Source organism: Amphibalanus amphitrite, unplaced genomic scaffold (assembly GCF_019059575.1).
Source record: "Amphibalanus amphitrite isolate SeventyFive unplaced genomic scaffold, NRLGWU_Aamphi_draft 000945F_arrow, whole genome shotgun sequence".
NCBI classification, from domain to species: domain Eukaryota; kingdom Metazoa; phylum Arthropoda; class Thecostraca; order Balanomorpha; family Balanidae; genus Amphibalanus; species Amphibalanus amphitrite.
This window is the reverse complement of record NW_024882439.1, coordinates 179,362-199,455: the sequence shown is the minus strand read 5'-3', so window position 1 is coordinate 199,455 and position 20,094 is coordinate 179,362. Positions and strand designations below refer to the sequence as shown.

At 51.0% G+C, this 20,094-nt stretch overlaps 1 protein-coding gene across 1 annotated transcript in view; it reads left to right on the top strand.

Moving 5' to 3' along the window:
* The window catches only part of LOC122368407 (CD109 antigen-like), a 114,434-nt gene that overhangs the window by 51,092 nt on the left and 43,248 nt on the right, over positions 1–20,094 (top strand). The window contains exon 3 of the mRNA XM_043342316.1: positions 12,955–13,135. Coding sequence (XP_043198251.1) covers positions 12,955–13,135 — 181 coding nt within the window. The remainder of the gene's footprint in view (positions 1–12,954; positions 13,136–20,094) is intronic.

Genomic DNA, 20,094 nt, shown 5'->3' with positions numbered 1-20,094 from the left:
ATAGATGGCAGGGGTAATGATAATGGCCGCTCGTCGGCACGTGCCGACTGACCGGGGCGCTCCCCCGCTGCCGTGGACGCCACTTCCGGAATTATTTAAACGCCGTCAGGAGGGGGGACAGATTTGGCGTGACCCTGTCTCTTGTCCCCTGTCGCCGGACGGACCCCTGCGTTCACGGCACTCCGCCAGGCGTTTTCGGTTCGGAGTGAAGGAGAATGCGAGAGGAACCTTTAGTCTTTTCATGCTAGCGATAAGCGACTGGTCAATAGAATACATTTTGATCTATGAAATCGAAATGCAGCGTTTGTTGAATCATCCAGCATCGGCACTGATCGACGATCGGCTAAATTCTGACTGATCGCTAAATACTTAGTCCACCTCTCACTTCACAATGAACTCCTGGCGCTGCCCTTGTGACAACCTCCCTACTCCGTAACACGGCGCTGAAGCTGTTCCCATGCTACGAATGGCAGCTACGGCCGGACTGCAGCCATACGCTCGTACAAAGCGGGTCTGCCGAGAGGGGAGGGGACACCGCCCCTGTCCGCCACAGCCGCGGCCGCCGAGCGTCGCGCCATTGTCACCGTCGCGCCGCTTTGGTCTCGGCGCGCCGGCGCCGTGCGCACGCGCCATTCGCGACAGCTGACGGCCACACCGGGGGGGGGGGGAGGAGGCGAGGCGTTGAACGCGATACTAATCGCTTGGGATAGTCACTACCGCCACCGCCAGCCACCGCTGTCACCGCCGCCGCCGAGGTCGCCGTCGCCATCGCTCTGCTTCGCTCCTACTATTCCTTCTCTTCCTCTACTGTCTTCTGAGCCTTTCCAGACTGATGTTTGTCGATGTCTGCTGCGCCTTGATGAGACCACAGCCCCGGATCGGGTTTCATCTCCGGTGTTTGGACTGACTGCCGTAATGAAAACCCCGGAGCCGTTCGTTATTGAGGCTGGGAGGCGGCCGGGGACGTGCAGCCGATTTAATTGCTTCCTTGATGATGCGCTGCGCTGCGCCTCTGCCTTCTGGAAAACGTCGCTCTTTAAGCCCCTAGGCGCAGTTTATAGTTGCATCGCTTAGAAGCCATTTGCGAGTTTCTTGGGAAGCTACCGAGGGTCAATATGCTACGCACAACGCACAAAACTTTGCGTCCATATTTCGTTCCTCGCGCATGCATCGCCAGGCATGTTCAAGAGCTTCCGCCAATGTCAGTGGGTAGATCGGCCGTAGATCCTCACAGCAGTCACAGCTCTCAAACCGACCGGGAGGAACGAGCCCGTAACGCCTCCGGAACGGGCTGTGAACGGCTCCGGAACGCCTCTGAACGGCTCCGGATGCATTTGGAATAGTCGGTAACGTCCCGTCCGACGACGGCGCCCTCACGCGATCGTGGTGGCCGGGCCCATCAGTTGCGCTCCCCTGCGTTTATCGAGGAAGTGCTCCTCAAATCCCGAGATAGCTGACATGCGACGCGGCGACTTCTTAACGGGTGAGCTGCTGGAGAACTTTGACTGAAGCTGGAAGTTTCGGTCTCGCTGGTAGAAAGTTGAAATGTCGGCCGGGTGGCTTCGTTGCACGTCAAATAGCTTTCGGAATATACTACAGTTCATCTTCTGTACATTATGCTCACTCACGGTTTTCAAAATTTGGTCTATACGTGGAGCAGTTTTGTCGTGTTGTCTCGCCGGTTCCATCTCACCTTTCCACTGGGCAGTGACCAATCCTGTCTCCACCGCCGCCCCATCGTCGTCCCGCTACTGTTCCATCGCCTCTCCTCCACCGTCCCACCTCCGCTCCAGAGCACCTCCCGTCGTCCCGCCGCCGCTGTTCCGTCGACCGCGGGTCGTGATCGATGGGGCCCGAGGCTAAACGTGAACACAGCCGGGGATCCGTCAGAAGACGCGTGCCTAGCCGACGGGAGGGCAGAAAACGGGGTTCCAGTGGACTGCTTTCGGTGTCCTGTGCTAGCCGTGTTTGCCTCACCCCGTGAAAGCTTACTCGCACATCGTACTTTTCCTGACTGGTTTCGTCTCCCTCGTCGATAGACGCGTCTGAATTCCCGCATGATCCCCTCTTAGGCCGGTCGGCCCTCGCGTCACCCCACGAAAGGGGTCGATAATTGTTGACGCAATTAACGCCTGCGCGTAGACGCAAGTTCTCGATGATTGCGTTTCCGATCGGGCTTCTGTCGCGCGCGAATGAGCATGGTGAGCGGTGCCAAGCTGATCTCGCTTCCCCAGCTGGCCTGTGTTCGTTTTCCGGTTCGTTTACCGCGCTCGCCTGGGGGCAGCTTCTTGTCCGAGGACCCCGTGCGGGGATGCTCCATCGATACTGCTCGTGCTCCGAGAGGCTCGTTTTTATTCGCGGCGGGGCGGTCCCTTTGTTTAGATGAGATATAAGTGGGGACAAGGAGCGCGCGCTCTTTTGCCGCTGATTAGTGTCGTCCGTCACCGTCGGTCGTTTTATTGGATGCTGCGCGGTGTGGGATGACGGCAGATGCATACCTGACAGAGGCTGCCGGGGGTTCCGGGAAGGGGACAATCGGGAGGAATGCTGGGCGTCCAAGAAGCCGGGGCTATTCCGTCGACCGGGTTGCCACCAATGGCTGTTGTTTTCATCTCTCATCATGGGTTGGTGTGGCTGGAAATGCTAAGCATGTGCGAACGTTAATTTTTCCTACATTTTAGCATAACTGCAGAAGTTTAAAGCTTTGCCAAACAAGAAAATGAGCAAGGAAAGGTGTAAACAATAATATTTGCGGTTTCGTCAGACTTATACAGTCCAATCTTATGGGCATTGTCATAAGAGCGGTGCCAAAGCCCTTGACCAGACCTTGACAGCACACCCCTGACCTTATTCAAGAGGAGGCCATCATCTCGAGAACAATGATTACATCCTCTATATCCGCGGAAATATCCTACGCAGGCCGTCCGGGAGAGCACGAATTGTTGCAATATCTCACGGTAATGAAACTTTTGATCTTCTCATAAATCCTCCGATTATTTTCCAATAATCCAATATCCAATACGTATGGTTCATTTCGTTTTTGCCGCAAGGTCGCGCCGGGTATTACTGCAAAACTTCCAAACCAATCTGTTGCTGTACTTCAATTTCATGTCGGAGAAATCTCAGCCACGGATGTGGTCCGGTAAATTCACTCCAATACCTACTGCAGGCTCGTAAACACAGCTCGGAAGGCCCAGGGATGCCTCGTTCCTTATAGATGAACCTGTGGCTTTGCATTTTATAAGTTTTTTTTTTGCCCGGAAATAAGTGCGGTGAATTCAAAACATGCTTGCATAAGTGTATTCATTAACAATTTTGCTCTTAGACCACCGGAGGCTCTTTCGTCCACCTCCCTTCCGTACCACGGAAAATCGTCCCGTACTCTCACAGTCGCTCCATCGCGTCAGCCCAATGTCATTACCTCAGGCCAATGGGGATAACGTCCGGGCCAATTGGCAATACAGGCCAGATTTTATGGGCGATCGCGACAGAGGACACATGGGTCGCGTGGATCGGCGATCTGTCTCCAGCGCTGGCTGAGCACCGCGACCCGGGAGACAGTCTGGAGACTCTGTGAGTGAGAGCTTGAGTTTGACCTGAAAACGGAAATTGGGGATAAAGCAGCTCCAAGTCCTTTACATATAGACAAATGCGTATTGTTTATTGATGATATTTTGACTGTGGCTATAACGCGTTCTTCAGAGTAATTGTGTGCATCACGCCGGCGACCAATAGCCTTATTCTGGGTGATTTTTAGAAATCATGTCCTTTGCAGAGTTTGACCGATTACTTGGAACTTGACCATTGTTCATGAATGTCTAACGACCCCCTATTATCAAAGCTTTGACAAAGCTCAGCACAAATCGTTTCGTCTCAATCTGTCCGAGGCAGGAGTTCGTCGAACTATGGGGACTGGCGCGCTGATTAGCCGGTAATACCTGCCGAGAAATCCGGTTCCTGTCACGCAGCGCCACCGTTTTGTCACTGTTGCGTGCTGTCGGGCCATCCTTTGAGGTTTGCCAATCTCACACTAATGGCCAGGACCCCCAAATCGGTGAGTTGGCCGTGACTGAGCCGAAAAGTGCTTTTGGGTTCGTGGAGTGTATTGGGGAACGTTCACGTTGCTACCGTTTCTTTCGCTGATCGAGGTCACCGCCTTACCTTGCATCAACTCTCCCTCAGCGCATGATGTAGCGCCTTTTCCTTATCAATTAAATGCCATTGGAAGAAACGTCCAAAGTAAGGTGTCACATCTGTGCATAAATAAGCCATTCGCCGAACATTGTTGTTCACTCACTCCACACACACAATACGTCTTCACTGTGACACTCAGCGTGCGACACCGCGCGTGTTCCCGCCGCGGTGGGTCCTGCGAGCTCGCGGATGCCATCCATCTCCTCGGCACTTACGGCAGCGTCACCCGCTGCGTCTCCGTCTGTCGCGGCCTGCCGGCAGAACAGAGCCCAGAAGGGGCCCAGCGGGGTACTGCGGATTGGCGGAGTCCCTGGTAGAGTCCCTGTGGGGTCCGGGGATGTGGTTTGGACTGAGAGGATCGGAGGGAGGAGGGGTTCGTTTAGACGTAGAGGGGCGCTGATGATTGTTGGTCAGGGATCAGGCATTTGATATCCGATTTGTGGGGAGTGAGCAACGGTTATCGTCTGCGTATTTCGAGGCGATATCTATGAGATGTTTTATTCGGAGATGCTAAGTTGGCTGTAACTTTCGTATTCATGGTCAATCACTTGAAAACTTGCACTTGACCTTTAGGTCCTCTCCAGCCCAGGGAAGTCTAATAAGAAAACTTCTCTTCCGTGCTCATCTGTCTTCACCTGCAGACAGATGGTGTTCTGTTCCCTGTGACCCTCGCCCTTATCCCATCAAACCGCTATTTCCGTCGTAGCATCCCTGCTTCTGTAATGGAACTCGGTAACCATTTTCTAACAATAACGCGAATGGCTCTGCTAACTCTGGCTTCAGCCGGCGCTGTGGCGGCATTGGCCGCCGGCAGTGGCAGCGGCTGCTCGGTTCTTCCACGCCGATCAATACGGTGTCCCGTAGCGTACGCTGCTGGTTCCATCGCTGCGGAGCCGGGCCCCCCGCAGGGCTGAGACGGGGGTGCCGGGGTGGGTGGGTGCCCAAGGGGTGGGGAGGGTGGTGGGCACCGCGTGGGCGGGACAGTGGTCAGGCCGGGATGGGAGATTCATTGGACATGGTGAGCGGAGACGGAGAGGCTGCCGCTGATGCTACTGTTTTGTCGTTAGAATTGATTTTTGTGTCTTTGTTTTTAGTTGATTTTGTGGTTGTCGAGGAAGGTTTCACACAGTTCTTAAAATGGTGAGATGGTATCGTCAAATGAATCTGAACTCATACGTGTCATGCAGTTGACTGCTTGCTATGTTCTGTAAACGGTACACCGGAATAGCGCTTTAACGGTGGCCAGAACGAGCTTTTGACGAGCTGTTTGTTTTTGCAATGTCACTGAAATGTTGTTTCAAGCGGAACCGTCAAAACAAAGCAACGTCGTGACTCGACCTCAGCGATCGTACATAGCTATGATCATTGATCAGACTGGTTGATCAGAGGCGTGCAACGACAGAAATGCATTGGGTCTGGGTGTATGGTGTGTGCCGCTTTTGCACTTGCCTCCACGCACACTTGTAAATGATGTACGATTATTATATTATAACATTAAGGAAGGCTAAGGTTTGCTTTTTGTTCCTCTTGTTTGCCCAGGTCGTCTGAATTTCCATTATACAATATCGTATTTCTAAAGATTTATTTATTTATGAAGATAAACGAATTTATTTATGTCAACTCAAGACAAACTTTCGCCCTAATTGCAGCACATATTTGTTCTCAGTTGTTCTCAAAGCGCGTGGTTGTTACTTTATCCCCCCCCCCCCCCCACTGGGCATCGGTCGAACTGCATCCATTTGGCATTTTCCCTTCAGACACATGCTCTGTTTGGCTGCGGTCCAGACGAGGCAGCACTGCTGTTGGCGGCACGGTGCTCTTGTCTCTGTGTGAGCACAACTCTGATGACTGAGAGATAGGTCAGGGCCGGCCGGCGCTCTCAAAGGGAGGGGGACAGGGTGAGGGGAGCGGGGACATGTGTGGCAGTGACGGCAGGGTTTTTTATGGACGCCATTGCGGCAGGGAGACCTCCAAGTCATTACCGGTAATGTGAAACGCTAATGGTTCGCGGCGCGCTGTCTGCTGGGAAGAGCTGAGAGTGTTTTTTTGTTATTCGGGATGGGGTGCCGGATTAAATGATCAACGGGATATCACAGATCTTTCCTGGATATGTCGTCTGTCTCTGGTCATTAATCAGAGTATTGATCAGTGCTGTTTCGTGGCAGCATTCCAGCTGTGCTTGCTAACACATCGCTATTTCGTGCTTCCATATTAACCCTATTCTGGGCGGGCTCTGAGAGGTTCGATTCTGGGCGGGGGGCCTTTTCGGCCTCCCCCTTCAGATCTCAAAAACTACACATCGCAGCGACAAACGGCAAACGGCGTTTGATAGGTCGCTTAAAGATCTACAACTTTTACATAAAACATTTTCAGGTCAGGTCAATATTGAGGTCACCAGAGGCAGGCACGTAGCTAGGATTTGGCCAAGGGAGGGGCGGAGGAATCCCGGGGGCCTCCTTTCTACAGAGGGCCTCCTCCCTAAAGGGGCCTCCTTTCTATAGATGGTCTCATGCCATACATAATTACATACAACATAATGCATTCACTTTTGTTCAGCTTTCATATGGACAGCGCACTGGTATGTTCCTTACCGCTGCAGCGGTAAGAAACATACGCATATCACAAGTCACCGAGTAGCATGGTAACTGGCAAAAAAAAAACTCGGGCGCCGGCGGCGGTGGCGGCTGGACCGCAGCAGGAGGCCGGAGGGGGAGGATCTGCGAGGAATAGGTGGATACTGGATGACGGTCAGAGTAACACTTGGTGTAGGTATTATCATATATCGTTCAAGCGCTTAACCGTATTCCGGGCGGGCTCTGAAAGACTCTTAATCAGGCGGGGGCCTTTTTGGCCCCCGTCAGAACTCGAAAAGCACGAATCGTAGCGACAAACGGCAACGGCGTTTGATAGTTCGTTGAACGACTTACAACTTTTGTAAACAACTTTTTTGGGTCAGGTCAATATTGAGGTCGCCAGAGGTCATAACAAATAACATGGTTTATAATGACCTACATAGATAGGTCAACTTCAAAATCTGACCTAGGAAGGTCACGCTGGGTACCAATCGACGCGTCATGACCAGGCGAACAGTTTGGTACACTAACAACTATTTAGCCCCATCATGTCGTGATTTATTGGCTAAAAACTGTTGATAACCTCACCTCACCTCAGATGATCCTTCCCGGTGCCCCTGTCAGTAAATGCCACCTGGGTGCTTACAGATCAGATAATCTAACGTACATAATTAAGAAAGAATGGGGTGGTTTTGACTCGTTTTCTCGAAGCATGACACAGTTCATTATATTTTCCAATAGGCTTGTCACGATTCTGACCAGACTGACGTCTGCAAGATTGAAACTATACGGTTATCAATTCTTTCTGTGTGAATGATGCCACGTTTACTTGCTGTAAGTAAAACATGGTTTCGTTAGTAAATTTTCCTAGGTCCAGGTGGTTTGCTTTATTTACGCCGTAGATGAAACAAACAATCGATGGATATATATTAATTTCCCGGTCAAAGAAATTATTATGAATTGTGCGAAGCATGGCTGTGGGAATATCACCACGATCTGATAAATGGTTTGGGTAGTTGCATCCATCGTAAAAATACCAACACAGCCACAGGCATATATTACAGAAATGGGCTGCTGTGTTCATGCATTAACCCGCGCCCTGCCGGGAGGTGTTTAAACACCCCCCTGCAGTTTTCCGTGAATATGTATCTAAAAAACGGCGGCGCGGCACACTTTATACTACATCATTTCTACATATGTTGTGAAAATTTCAGACCCTGGTCACTTAAGGTCACCAGGTCAGGTCAAATGGCCTCACTACATGAAAAGTTTCAATGTCTGCCAAAGCTACACGGAGTGACCAAACGCTTTGAAACTTTCAGAGATGCAGAGATGCAGAGATGCAAATGCACAAAATGTATGTCTTGGAATTTTGATATCGATGACATAAGCTCAGGTCAGTTTTGCGACCTAAGATTGAAAGTCGCCCTTTTAGACGGAAGTCATTATAAACACTCTAAAACACTGAATTACTAGTATCTTTGACACACTGAACATGAAAATGGCACCCGTGACCCCTTTTTATAACCCTGAGGTCATCTCAGGTCACCAGTGGTATCTGACTGTTTTTCGCGAACAACTTTTGATAGAGGCATGCTAGAGCGATGAGAACACCTTAGTTGTGTTTGGCTCGACGATACGGATGGACTGATATGGAACTTAGCCCTTATCGGTCAGGTCATGACCTTGACCTAAGGCCAAATTTTCAAGTTGACCTTGCAAGGTCAATTGATAGTTCATTCCACACGTCTTGACGAGAGGAACACGATGCTGGTAAAGGGAAGTTCGTGCAAATTTTGAGCCAAAGGTTATTACCGAAAACTGGTGTCCGAAAATATCGGCTATTTTGTCAGTTTTTGCCCACTGCAGGTAAAACCGTTAACGCAAAACCGTTTACGGCACCCGGCATGATTTCTCTGAGCGCATTTATACAACTAATTTGTCTACATAGGATAGGGCCTTCTGTTTACAGAGGACCTCCTCCTTACAGAGCCCCTGTTCCTTCCTACAGTGGGCGGCGACGCAGTTTGGAGTCTATTCTGTACAGTTTCCTGAGTTTTCAGTTCTCACTATAGTGAGAACTGAGAACTCTCTATAGAGAGTAGCAGGGACCAGAAGCCAGAAGTTAAATTGCTTACAATGGGCCCCCACTCTATGTACTTAATATACGACGCTGTCTTTGACTACCGGGGGCCTCCTGCCCACAGAGGGCCTCTTATCTACAGAGGGCTTCCTCTCTACAGATTGCCTCCTATCTACAGAGGGCCTCCTCTCTGCTGAGGGTGACTTTCTCTCCAGAGGGCCTCATTTACAGAGGGCATCCTCTCTACAGAGGGCCTCCTCTCTAGTCTCTACAGGGACCTACTCTCTACAGAGGGCTTCCTATCTATATAGGGCCTCCTCTCTTCAAAGAGTCTCGTCTCTACACAGGACCTCCTCTATACAGAGGACCTCAGCTCTGCAAAGGGCCTCCTCTCTTCAGAGGGCCTTCACTCTACAGAGGGCCTCCTACCTACAGAGGACCTCCTTTCTACTGAGGGAGTCCTCCTCTACAGAGGGCCTCCTCTCTTCAGACGATCTCCTCTCTACAGAGGGCCTCCTCTCTTCAAAGGGCCTTCTGATTTCAGACGGTTTCCTCTTTACAGAGGGCCTGCTCTCTACAGAGGGCTTCCTTTTTACAGAGGGCCTCTTTTTTACAGAGGGCCTCCTTTTTGCAGAAGGCCTCCTCTCTACAGGGGGTCTCCTCTCTAAGGGGGCCTCCTCTCAACAGAGGGCCTCCTCTCTACTGAGGAGTCAGAGGGCCCTAGCGGTCAGACACAGACACTAGCGGTTATTCACAGGAGATGAGAAGGACACTAGCTGTCACTTGTCAGGCTGGTCAGAGGGCCCTGATTGTTCTGACGTCATTTTTTAGATTCCCGCGTGAATTCCGTTCGCCTCCGACGTGATTTTGGCCAACGTGGGCCTTCGGCCGACGTTGGATTCAGGCCGAAAGAATTCAGGCCAACGTGGGCCTTCGGCCCACGTTGGCCTGAATCCTTTCGGGGGGCCTCCTGAAAACCCCAAGGGAGGGGCGGGCGCCCCCTCCGCCCCCCCCCCTTGGCTACGTCCCTGACCAGAGGTCATCAACGATAAAATGTTATAGAATTAGTTACCTATATAACTTTTGAATTAAGAAACATAGAGACATAAAATTAATACATTTTTTGTTGCTCTCGTCGAGGCGATGCGAAATAAGTATGCGATGACCTTCACAGGTCAATTTGAAATTTGACCCGTGGTCAAGGTCAGGTCATTCATCAATGAGGTTGTGGGGTATGGTCATGCTGCATACCAAACGACGTGCCTTGACCAGGCGAGCAGTTTGGTACCACTTACAAGTCTTTAGCACCATCGTGTCGTGATTTATTGACAGAAAAACGATTTATGACGTCACCTGACCTCAGATGACCTTTCCCAGGGCCCCTGTCAATTAGCGGCACCAGGATCATCACTGATGAGATAATCTTCCATAATACTGAAAGAATTGGGTGGTTTTGACTCGTTTACACGAAGCAGGAGGCGTTTCAGTATTTTCCCATAGGCTTGCAATGTAAAGGTCACGAGTCTGGCCTGACCTCAGGTCACAGATATAAAAATTCTGAGATATACAAATTGCACATACTGGTACCCTAACTAAAACCTGAAGAGAAGAAATTGATCCGTCAAAAACTCTAGCTCTGGCGTGATTGCAAACTTTTCTGAGGTGGGGTTACCAAACCGCCTCTGTTGACCTGACCTGACCTGACCCGGCAATTTTTTTTTGTCAAAATGTGCCCAATGAATGTCTAGGAAAAGTCACCGAGTATGAGCTTTCAGTCTTGCGGCGTTTGGCAATGAAACAAGAAAAACCTGAAGGGGCCTTAAAGCCCCCCCCCCCCGCCCGGAATAGGGTTAAACTATATTTTGGCACACTCTTTCTGCTCTGTGCCAAAGTCCCGTGGCTCTTCAAATCAGGCGCCCAACGCTAAGATTAAAGTCCGCCGCTCGTTTACCAAACATCAATACACCCCGTGGTCTGTTCTCACGCGACCCATTGATTGAGTATCGACGTTCGAACGGACTCGTCCTCAGGCGGTGGCCTCAGGCCTTGTTTGGAATCAGAGCGAGTAGCCGACAGGCCCCAGAACGTTCACAAACTGATTAGATCAGCCGGGGAACGGGCTGGCAGCCACCCTCAGATGCGTATTGGAGCGCTCCGAATGGGCGCCGCGTCTCCTGAAAAATGGCGCTTTTCGGTTAGTTTGGCTCAAAGTGCAGGGAAGAAAGGGAGCCAAAGTGCGCTTTGTGATGTCAATTTACAAGCGAAAGGAAAGGGAGAGAATTTCATTGGCGAGGAATGGAGAGCTATGATTGGCTCAGGAATGTTTTCATATGATGCGATATTTGATGGAAGCTTCTTGGATAGGGGGAGAGTCGGTACAATAATCTTGATCCGTTGAAGGCTATGAAATGTCATCCTGCAAATCGATTGATGCTTACACGGCCATTGGAATAATTAAATATTTATTATTCATGGTTCGTCTGTGATGTGGTGCTCACCTTACCCTTTTACCCGTTCATGTATTCATAGTCTGTCTCAGGGCACATTAAATCCTTCCATCGCATACACATTATCACACGAAGCTAACGCCTGCAGTTTTTACATCTCTTTTCAACCCTTTCTCGCGTCCCATGAGAGCCCTCAACATATCTGAGCAGGCTGTGGCGACGGTCTCTACCAATAAATAACCCCTGTGTCCTGCTCCAATCCGCCCCTCAGGGTCACAGGGGAGACGGGAGTTCTTTTCCCCTCACCTGGCCCTGGGGACTGGCATCAGGCGTGTCACATCCGTCACTACAGGTCTCTTGGCAGACCGAATTTGATGTGCAGGTACGGGTGGGAGATGCTCTGACGTGGCATGCTGAGATTCAAAATAAAACATGCCATCCGACTCTTCTTTGCAAAACAAGCTAAGCCATAACCTCGCCTCTTCTTTCGCATTTGAATCAGAATAAGGCGCACTTCAGCAGCATTACAACACCTATCAACGGCACTACAAACCGCATACACCCCCGAATCTCGCACGACAGAGTCGAGTGTTTGCCGGTGTGTAAGTTCGTACACTGTGGCCTGATGGTGGCCTGAGTCGGTGACCGGATGACCCGACCGCATCAGTGGCACAATAGTTTCATTGCCGGGTGGGCCAGTAGACCGCAGAGGAAGCGACCAGTTGGCCCAATCTGCCGGCCCGGAGTCGGCTCACTCGGGGCGCGGGGCTGCGTGTGCGTGCAGACTGTGAGTGACAAGGGAAAAGAATGATGCGTGATCCGAGCAGTCACGTTAACATCACACTATGTGACATGTTTCCGTAGGTTTTGACAAATGGTGCTACGAGCTGGCCTACAGAGTAGATTTAAATTATGAAAGTTTCTTCGTCATCAAGTTCTGATATGGGTTTCACTCACTTTTCCGCTAACGAATTGTGCGTATAACTTTTAGTTCTGTGTGGGATGATTGATATTCTGAGTTGTTTGAGGTTCAGCTCAGGAAGTTATGCCAGACTAATTTAGTAGAGTGGCCAACTTTGAACCACTTACGGGCTAGATAACTCGATATTTAGCCTTTCGTGGTTTTGAAAGCCGTGCTGTTAAAACGCAGTCTTACTGGCGCCTGAAAGAGTTATCAGGGGCTTCGTTGACGGTGTCTGTGAAGCCTCTGGGCTGTTTCGAAGACGCTGAACGATTCGGTCAGATGTCTGCCAGTCCAATGTTCAGTGTCAGATTAGAAGCCCCACGAGGTGACAGCTGGAGTGATTGCCTCTGACACGTGCATTGTGAACTTTTATTTGCAATTTTGGTAGACAATATCTTACGGGCTTACTGCAAACTGCCGGAGCGTATTGTATCGAGGTTTTTTGCTTCGCTCTGAAGCTGTTAACTGCGGCATGTAATAGGCTTGCTTTTTGCTGCAGCTTTTTGAAGCCTCCCTGCCCACATACATAAATAATATTTGGTCTCATGCAGTGTTTTTAGACCGACTGCTCCCTCCTCATTGTCATGCTCTGATGTTGATCTCCAGTATTCTCCTTTGCGTCATTTCACACCCAGCCCCTGTCGCTCCAGATACAGTTGCTAACCACCACCACCCCTGTCTTCTGTCCGTCAGGCGGTACCTGATTCTGTCGAGCCGCGTGGTGCGTCCCGGCCACCCGTACCGCCTCTCTGTGAACGTGCTGGATAACCGACAACCGGTGGTGGTGCGCGCCGCCCTGTTCAGGGACTCGGTGCGACTGAGCGGCGTGCAGCGAGAGTGTGCCGAGAACAGCATGAACCTGCTCGAAATACCGGTGAGTGTGAATTAGATTAGACAATAAGATTACGAATTAGACAGCATCAATGAGGGATGGGGAAATAAGACAGCGATAGTGATGTAGAACGGTGGGTTTTTGATTGGAACTGCAGTGGATGTGGATGCGAGGCACTTTTTTTTCTTTTTTTTAATCCTCTTCATATTAAATGGGGGAGGGTGTTCGGGCTCGGTAAGCGCTATCAGTCCAGTGTCCTTCGGTCAACAGCAGTGGTGGCTGAGTCGTCCTCATGCTTCTCATAGGCGGTTCACAATGATCAATCTCGCAGCCAGTCTCCCTCCCCCTTTATTATTCTCTCATCATTCTAATTACGGAGCGAGCGAAGCGAGCGTAGTCTTTCCTTAGATTAACGGAAATTTCTGAGTATGAGCGGCCGGCCGGCCGGCCGGCCGGCCGTGGTCACGCTTTTGCGAGGCTTATATCTCAGCAACCACTTGACCGATTTACACGCGGTAATTTTTGTAGGGTAGCTTCATTCCTTCTACCAAGTATTGGACTATTCCCGATGCATGTGGGTGACCCCTTATGCACGTGCCACGTGCAAAACGAAGAGGTGTCAGTTTTGTTATTGTTGCAATATCTCGGTAACTACTTGGCCGATTGCGCTGAAAGTTGGCATGTAGGTAGGCACCCACTAGGCACTGCATATACATGTGCCAGAGTTGGGGTGCTGCTGCACGTGCGCACGTGCAGGGGTCGTTTCCAGATCTCGGGAACGGCTGGACCGATTGCGCTCAAATTTGGTACACGGTTAGGGACCGGTTAGTAGGGTGCCGCAGGGGGCTGTCATCCCGAGCTTTCCTATGTGCCGGGCGCCCGACTGTTTAACATTACCCGTGACGTCACCGGGGCGTACACTTGTCAGCTGGCCTTCCCCGCAAGTTTGGCCCTGAATACGATTTTGAGGGTCACGGTTGTAAACAAGTTCCTTTCCGGAAACGTTCCGGAAACGCTGGAAACGTTGTGATCCTTTTACTTTCCGGAAATTGCTTCATTACTACTTTGCGTCTAACTAAAATCACTTTAACCCTCGCCGGCACAGGGAGTTGAGTTGATGCAATCCCCCTAAGGTTTTTCGCGAATAACTCGCGTAAAAAGCGGCTGATCGTGACGAAACTTTCAGTACCTTCGCATTGATCAATTGTACACCTACCCTGAAAATTTCATGACCCTGACCCAAATGACCTTTGACCTGTGACCTACTTTCCGAGACCATGTTTGGCCGGAATCGCGATTCGGCGTATGTCGGCTCGCATTAGCCGCGCGTTTGCAAGCTTTTCGTGGTTTCAAATGTTCAAACATGTGATTTGATGTTGCTCTTATGCATTAGGGTGGATGTCAAGGTCACCAAGGTCAGGTCAGGTCATTGACCTTTGGTGACCTCGGTTCACTTTTTCAAGTTTTACATGTTTCTAGGCTAGTTTTTGGAGCTGATTTCGAATTTAGTAACCATTTGAACATTTACGAAGTAGTTTTGGTGCCTTCGTAACATGTTACGAAGCTGTCAGAGGCGCGAGGGGGGGGGTCGTACCAGCCCCCCTGCCGTCGAATGACGCAACATGGCCTGTGCCGGCGAGGGTTAAGCAAAGGCTACTTAACGCTTTCCTAATTGTAAAGTGTTGCATTGTCTGCATGGTGAGGAGAACGCTTACCGCTCAGAAGGGCGGTGTGTTGTGAGGAGGGCGCCGACAGGTCAGGAGGGCGATGTACGATGAACGGCGACGCTGACTGGTCGGCAGGGCGATGCATGGTGATGAGGGCGCTATGCGTTGCAAAAGGCGCAGGCTGGTCAGGAGGGCGCTGAACGCGAAGATGTCGCCGACAGGCGTGAGGCGAGGGCGCTGACAGGTCAGGATGGCACTGCACGGTGATAAGAGCTGCGACAGATCTGGAGAACGCTGTCCGTGAAGAGGGCGCCGACAAGGCAGCAGGGCGCTGTATGGTGGGGAGAGCGCCGACAGGTCAGGAGGGCGCCCATGGTGAGGAGGATGCTGTACGATGAGAAGGGCACTATACGAGTGAAGAGGGCGCTGACAGGTCAGGAGGACACTGTATAAAGAGGAGGGCGCGGACAAGGTGAGGAAGGCAATGTACGGTCAGGAGGGCGCCGACAGGTCAGAAGGGCCGTCTACGGTGAAAAGGACACCGACTTGTCAGGAGGGCGCTGAACGTAGCAGGAGCCGGTCTGGAGGGCTTTGTATGGTTAGGAGGCCGCTATACAGTGAGGACTGCGACAGGTCAGGAGGGCACTGTACGGTGAAGAGGGCGCTATAATACGATAGGCGCTGCCAGGTCAGGAGGGCGCTGACAAGTGTGGAGGGCGAGACAGATCAGGAGGATGCTGTGTGATAATGTCCATGAGGGCGCTAACTGGTCTGCCCGGAGGGCGCCGAATGTGAAGAGGGTGCCGACAGGCCAGGAGAGCGCTGAAGGGCGAGAAGGGTGCCGACAGATCAGAAGCGCGCCGAGCAGACAGAAGGGCGCTGAAGGTGAGCCAAGGGCGCTAGATGGTCAGGTGATTGGGAGTGGATATCCGGCATTTCAGGATTGTGGGTGCATCTTCACCCACAAAGAGATATAAAATTGTAAATCTGGGCGCCAGTACCGCATGATGACGTCGCAATGGCTTACCGTCGAGGGCGACTAGAGTGCTGGACACTGAAAAGGCGCCATCGGCGCACAGAATGATCGTGGAAGGCGCTGCATCCAGGGCGCCTTCGGCGCCTGGATGGCGTCTTTCCAGAGGGCGCCTGCTAGATTTGGGAGGGGCTAAAGCCCTAGTGTGCCCCTCCCCCTTGGCTGCGCCCCTGAGTCCTTTGTCTAGCGATTTTCGAAGCATGTATCGCGTCCGTAGGGGCCTTGGGAGCTGCCGGTGACCACAGGGGCCTTATAAGGACCCTGATGACTCGGGAGGGTACCCGTAGGCCGTATACGGCTTACGGGTCCCGAGTCATGTGGGCCATATCACCACAGGGCACCGCATCTTTTTCGAGATAAATGACCGTTCTTAAGCGTGTCGCATTTTCCTGAGCATGATCTGGCGTTTACAGCCTGACGGCCCCTCTCCTGTCCGGCTGACAGCTTACTGACAAGCCACCTGGCGATCGCCAACTCAACCCTAATTACGATGTTGTCCGATAGGTGGCGGGGTCATACAATCCCAGTCAGGACAAGGGATTCTCAATTCTCATTATTATTTTGCTATCATATTTTCCCCCCTTTTAAAGTCATTTAAAAGCGCTATTGCACAAGTAATTTTTCGATTAGCAGCGATTCCAGCGGCCGCATCAGGGTCCGGATGGAGCCAGGGAGCGTATGCTCCGGTGACGTCACCGTAGTGTTGCAGATTTGTAACATTAGCGAGCCCGGACGATCTTACCTAACTTATACGGCCTTGGGGTGCCGTGCACAAGTCAGTTGGGACCCATTTTGCACGTGCGCACGTGCAGGGTGCCGCTTTCAGATCTCGAGAACGGCTGGGCCGATTGTGCCCAAATTTGGCACATCGCTAGAGACCAGTTAGTAGGGTGCCGTGCACAAGTCAGTTGGAGGTACCCCCTCGCAATTTCGCACGTGCAAGGCCCACCCTCTCGCTCGCTCCGTTAGTCGCCCCAAAAGGCGTTATACTGGTAACGTTACCGTTGATGTAAGAGCAACACGATTAGCTCATTAATTACGGAGCGAGCGAAGCGAGCGTAGTCTTTCCTTAGATTAACGGAAATTTCTGAGTATGAGCGGCCGCGGACGCTTTTGCGAGGCTTATATCTCAGCAACCACTTGACCGATTTACACGCGGTAATTTTTGTAGTGTAGCTTCATTCCTTCTACCAAGTATTGGACTATTCCCGATGCATGTGGGTGACCCCTTATGCACGTGCCACGTGCAAAACGAAGAGGTGTCACTTTTGTAATTGTTGCAATATCTCGGTAACTACTGGGCCGATTGCGCTGAAAGTTGGCATGTAGGTAGGCACCCACTAGGCAATGCATATCCATGTGCCAGAATTGGGGTGCTGCTGCACGTGCGCACGTGCAGGGGTCGATTCCAGATCTCGAGAACGGCTGGACCGATGGCGCTCAAATTTGGCACATGCTTAGGGACCGGTTAGTAGGATGCCGTGCAAAAGTCAGTTGGGACCCATTTTGCACGTGCGCACGTGCAGGGTGCCGCTTCCAGATCTCGAGAACGGCTGGGCCGATTGTGCTCAAATTTGGCACAAGGCTAGAGACCGGTTAGTATACTAACACCCTATAGGGTGCCGTGCACAAGTCAGCTGGAGGTACCCCGTCGAAATTTCGCACGTGCAAGGCTCACCCTCTCGCTCGCTCCGTTAGTCGCCCCAAAAGGCGTTATACTGGTTATTATTTGGTCTTTGGCGACGGGACGCTGTGTGTTCCTGCTTAGCAATGAACTAGGAAATAGGAATGATCGTCCTTCTGCTGTCCATCGATTATTATATCGTTCTGCTGTCATTAAACATTGCACGCTGCTTACGCACTGTGATCCGGTTCATTCCGTCTGGCCTGCTAAAATAAATGTTGTGCGCATCCTGCTCTACAGATTATGTGCTTTGATAGTTTCATTCTAAACCATTACAGCTTCTGGCGATCTGTATCAGTAAGACATAGGAGGCTCAGGCGCCAGAGAAAAACACTTTACAGCAGGGGTCTGTCTTAAATAATGTGATCCTGGCCACCCGCGAGTCTGGCAAGGGAAGGTTCTTCTGCGTTGGACCCCAGTGGCATTTAGATTGTTTGCGTTTTTCGGGTGCAATTGGGAGGAATGAATGTGGTCTTGCTGGTGCAGTAGCGGGCAGTGGTGTAAGTGAAATTAATGATCCTGTCACATTCAATGTTCATTGTGCCCACTGGGCTCTCCGACCAATCCATTTTACTGGCGCGCAGCCATTTTTATGTTCTTTCATTAAATAACATGGAATATGTAAGTTACATGTTTTGATGGGATGATTACCCTGACACGATATCGAAATTATTTGCACACACATATGCATACATGCAAAACTCACCGCTTAGCTCTATGATGTGTGTACCCAATGGTGTGCAACTGCTCTCATGTGTACTGTGCATTTGTATCACCGTCGCGCGTCGTCATCATTAGGCTGAACAATTCTCCACCTGGAATAAGTGTACTTACTGAGTTTTGCATGTGTGCATATGTGTGTGCAAATAATTTCGATAACATGGAATATGAGGAATGTGTAAGAAGTACCTATAATTGTCAGGCGGCCGGAAACTAGTTGCATGCATGAAATTGCAAGTTTCAAACTATATGTAGCGCAAAGGCATTGCTAGCAGATGCAATTTTCAATCAATGAACGTTTCTGCACCACCGGACCCATACCGTCTCAATTATTTTCGTCCAATCACCTGACCCGTCCAACCCTTCTCACCCTCTCTCAGCACGCCTCGTCAGCCTTTCGCCAACCGGGGGCGGCGGTCTCAGTCCTCTCGACCCTCCGCCCGATAGGTACTCCGCTGGTGGGATCACACCACAAGGCTGGTGAGCTAAGCGGCCCGTGATCCCCGCTCGGCGGCGCGGTGCGGAAGGGGTGAGCCGACCGCGCGGCGCGCGCGCGGCTTCCGTTGGCGCCGGCCGGACAACAGACCCCCTCCGGAGGGGGCAGGGGTGGGGGGGCTGAGGGGCAGATGCGGCGCACGCGTGGATAATCCGGTGCGCGGCCCAACAATCGGCCGGGCGGCGCGCGCCCGATCGGCCTGACGGTTCAATGCGGTCCGTCTGGGAGGGTCGCTGTGCGGCGCGGTGAGCCGGCGCGGGCTGCCGCAGCCGACGTCGAGCGGCTGCCTGTGCGGACGGGGAGGTGCGCTCGGTGCGAGCGACTTTAGCGAGTGTCATTTGAGCGAACGTCATTTGAGCGAACCATTTTCAGCGAATGGCAATTCAGCGATTATCAAGTTCAGCGATTATCAAATATAGCGATTATCAATTTTAGCGAAAGCTATGTTTCAGCGACATCTATTTCGTCGACTACAATTTGAGCGACTGCCAGTTCAACGAAACACTTCATCGTCCCGTAACGTTCTTTTTTTGCGAGCGTATACGCGCGAATGTTTCCGGAATTTCTCATGGTTATCTGGAACTGGATGGCGAATGTCACGTCCAAAGACCTCAGACATTGAGCTCCAAATGTAATTCTACATTTCTAAACAATTCCAACGGTTCAATTTCACCCCCTGCTATTTATAGAATTTAACAAATAGAATAGTTATATTAAGTTTTGTCCAGACGGTACCTACTCATAGGCGGCGGAACGAAGGTTGGGTACCGGGGCACCGTGCCACCCCCCTTGATTTTGGCATTTTAACATTAGCCCCTATTATGGGCGTTGCATGGAAAGAATGAGACCAAAAGTCGGCGGTGCCCCCGTTAATTGAAGGTATTCCGCCGCTACTGAACGGTAGCCAGTCCATTGTATTTAATTTTGTCTTTACCTCTGGTGGATTACAAACTGTTAGGTGTTATCATGACGTATGATATAAAACAAAATTTTTAAAACGAAACGTTGCAAGATCAATGATTAAACGTTGCGAAATGAGGCCTGATATTTTTGTGGTTTCAGGTCTCCAACAAGATTACTAGAACAAGATAACAGGTTTTCAAGCTTTCAAACAATTTTTTATTTTGTCGCGCGCAGCTTGAAGCATGACACAAACCAAACGGGTATTCAAAGGGCAAGAATTTCCGAAAAGTAGAAATGATTGACTTTCGTCGCGTTCGGTTTCGCTGTACATATAAACTGTATTCGCTCAATTGGTCTCCCATTGACCACCATATATTCGCTCAATCTGGTTTCGCTGATTCTGGTCCTCGCTTACGTTGATAATCGCTGTGATTGAATTCGCCGACTTGACAATCGCTGAAAAAGTCAATCGCTTAAATTGATTATCGCTGAAAATGT